The sequence below is a fragment of the Peromyscus leucopus genome, chromosome 16_21 (genome assembly GCF_004664715.2).
Source record: "Peromyscus leucopus breed LL Stock chromosome 16_21, UCI_PerLeu_2.1, whole genome shotgun sequence".
NCBI lineage: Eukaryota > Metazoa > Chordata > Mammalia > Rodentia > Cricetidae > Peromyscus > Peromyscus leucopus.
The window spans coordinates 16,314,574-16,317,202 of NC_051084.1; the positions used below are offsets into that span (position 1 = coordinate 16,314,574).

The window sequence follows — 2,629 nt, forward strand, 5'->3', positions numbered from 1 at the left end:
GTATTTTTTTTACACAAAGGATAATGAGCCACACAAATTACACATATGTGCAATCAATTGTGTATATGTACATAGTCACATGTTTGGTGACTGTCATAACACAGACAAGCACCAGAGAGTTTTTAAAAATATTCTTTACAATTTTCCCCACTTTGCCACATAATGCTGAATATATAAGCATACATTCTAGCATAGACAAGATTACATGAAAGTAAAGCATAACTGTAAGAAATCCCATGAGAATTTCCTCATATGGGAGTGTGACTAAATGGAAAATAATGAGACTATCTCTGGAAACTTATTTTGTAGTGTGTGTTATTTGACGTCTCTCTCTCTCTCTCTCTCTCTCTCTCTCTCTCTCTCTCTCTCTCTCTGTGTGTGTGTGTGTGTGTGTGTAGCATATAGTTTATATTATTTGACTATTTCTGGATGTATATTTCTTGACATAAACAAAAAAAGGACACATTTTATACCATCAGTCTTAGTGACATTAATTTCTAATTATCCTGTGGCTAAACATCACTGGATTAAATCCACATACACATTGTCCTGGGTCCTGGAAGTTTTATCCATATTGTCTTAATTATAGTAAGCAAAAAGAGGGCTCTACAATAAAAAGAAAGAATATTTGTCACCACCAACTGATACAGCCTTTCACATGTAGCAATTTTCATCTTCCATAATACAAATTATTAAGAACCTGCAGGAAAATAAGCTCAATTGTAAGAAATAATGTTCAAAAATATCTTGAGTAAATTACAAACTTAATGAAGCTTCCATAAGGTTTCCATTTTCTTCTGTCTTAAGAGATACAACATCTGATAAAAGTATCTTATAATACATCTTTACTATATTTGCTTCTTATTTCTTTATTTTTGTTTTGCTTTGAGAGGCTTGGGAGAGAGACAGGAGCAATGGAAAGAGACAGAGCCTCACTCTGCAGTCCGCACTGGCTTTTCTTTCACATAAATCCTCTTGATTCAGCCTTCCAAGTGTGGATTACAGGTGTGAGTTACCATGGCTGGTTCTAATTTGATTTTCTAAAATCCTTTACTTGTAAAAATTGTGGATTAAAGAACAGTTGACAGACTATATATGCACAGCTGTTAATTCTATTTTTCTTACAGAGGAAATAAAATGAAATTATTCATTATTTTATTTGTTTCAGCATCCCTATCCAGCTTCTTTACTCCATGAAACATTAAGGATAACCAAAACCTCAAAATTCTAGTATTGATATTTTCAGTAAATGGAATTCCAACAATGAGAAGGCTCAATAGCACCCCCCATCACACCAACGGCTTTGTTTTGGTAGGCTTTTCTGAATGGCCCCAACTGGAAATGGCTCTTCTTGTGGTTGTCTCCATTTTCTATATAGTGACGCTCTTTGGGAATTCAGCTATTATCATTTTGTCCCGCCTTGATCCAAAACTCCACACCCCCATGTACTTCTTCCTGGCCAATCTTTCATTTTTAGATCTCTGCTATACTACTTCTACTGTCCCCCAGATGCTGATAAATATTCAGAGCCATAAGAGAAGCATCAGCTATGTGGGCTGCATAGCACAGCTGTTCATCTTCCTTGGCCTGGGATCTACAGAATGTGTGCTTCTCTCCATCATGGCCTTTGATCGCTATGTGGCCATCTGCCAGCCTCTTCGTTACACAATTATCATGCACTCTCAGCTGTGCCAACAGCTGGCAGCAGTATCCTGGATAACCGGTTTCAGCAACTCTTTGGTGCAGACAGTGTTGACGTCTTTATTGCCTCGTTGTGGCCAATACCAGATAGAGAATTTCTTCTGTGAGGTACCTGCCATGCTTCGGTTATCATGCATTGACACCTGGGTCAATGAGGTAGAGATGTATGCTGCTGTGGTTGTCATAAAAGTTATCCCCCTTGGGTTAATTCTTTTCTCTTACATCAACATTGTCAGAGCAGTCATAAGGATACAATCTTCTGAAGGCCGTAAGAAGGCCTTTCACACATGTGGGTCTCATCTTCTGGTGGTCATCATGTTCTATGGCTCTGCCATCAGTGGATATGCATACATGGCACCCAGGAGCAGCTCAGCTAAACTGAAGGGCAAGCTTTTGGCACTCTTCTATGGACTCATAACCCCAATGCTGAACCCACTTATCTATACCTTGAGGAACAAGGACGTCAAGGCAGCAGTGAAGAAGATACTTGGAAGAGAACAAGAGCAAGGATGGAACTTGGCTTAGGTGAAAGCAGATCCTCTCAAAACCCAATCCTTGGTTCCATAGCAGGATTACTAACAGCCATCATTCCTTCAGCCAGAAAAACTGAGCCTGATTGTGACTACTTGTTATTGCTTATATGTAATAGTCAAATAATTCAACAAATATAAAAAATAATTAATGCATGCAGATTTGAGGTGATGCTAGGTTTTGTTAGCAAATATTGTCCTGGAAAATGAACATTTAAAATATTGTTTCTTATTACCTAACACATTAAAAGTGATGGAAGTAGTAACTTAGCAACTTTTTTAAAAGTACAAACACATCTACTTGAAGTTTAGTCATTTTGAGCAATAAACAACCCAAATGAAAATATCATTTCCTACTTCCAAATATTTACATGTTATAAAGATGAATTTTTACATCT

The 2,629-nt window shown here is 37.4% G+C and overlaps 1 protein-coding gene across 1 annotated transcript; it reads left to right on the top strand.

The window, feature by feature from the left end:
* Positions 1 to 1,263: 1,263 nt before the first annotated feature.
* LOC114686577 (olfactory receptor 2B6-like) lies at positions 1,264 to 2,226 on the top strand. Its single transcript, XM_028861240.1, has one exon. The coding sequence runs from the start codon at positions 1,264 to 1,266 to the stop codon at positions 2,224 to 2,226; it is 963 nt and encodes a 320-aa protein (XP_028717073.1).
* The last annotated feature ends 403 nt before the right edge of the window (positions 2,227 to 2,629 follow it).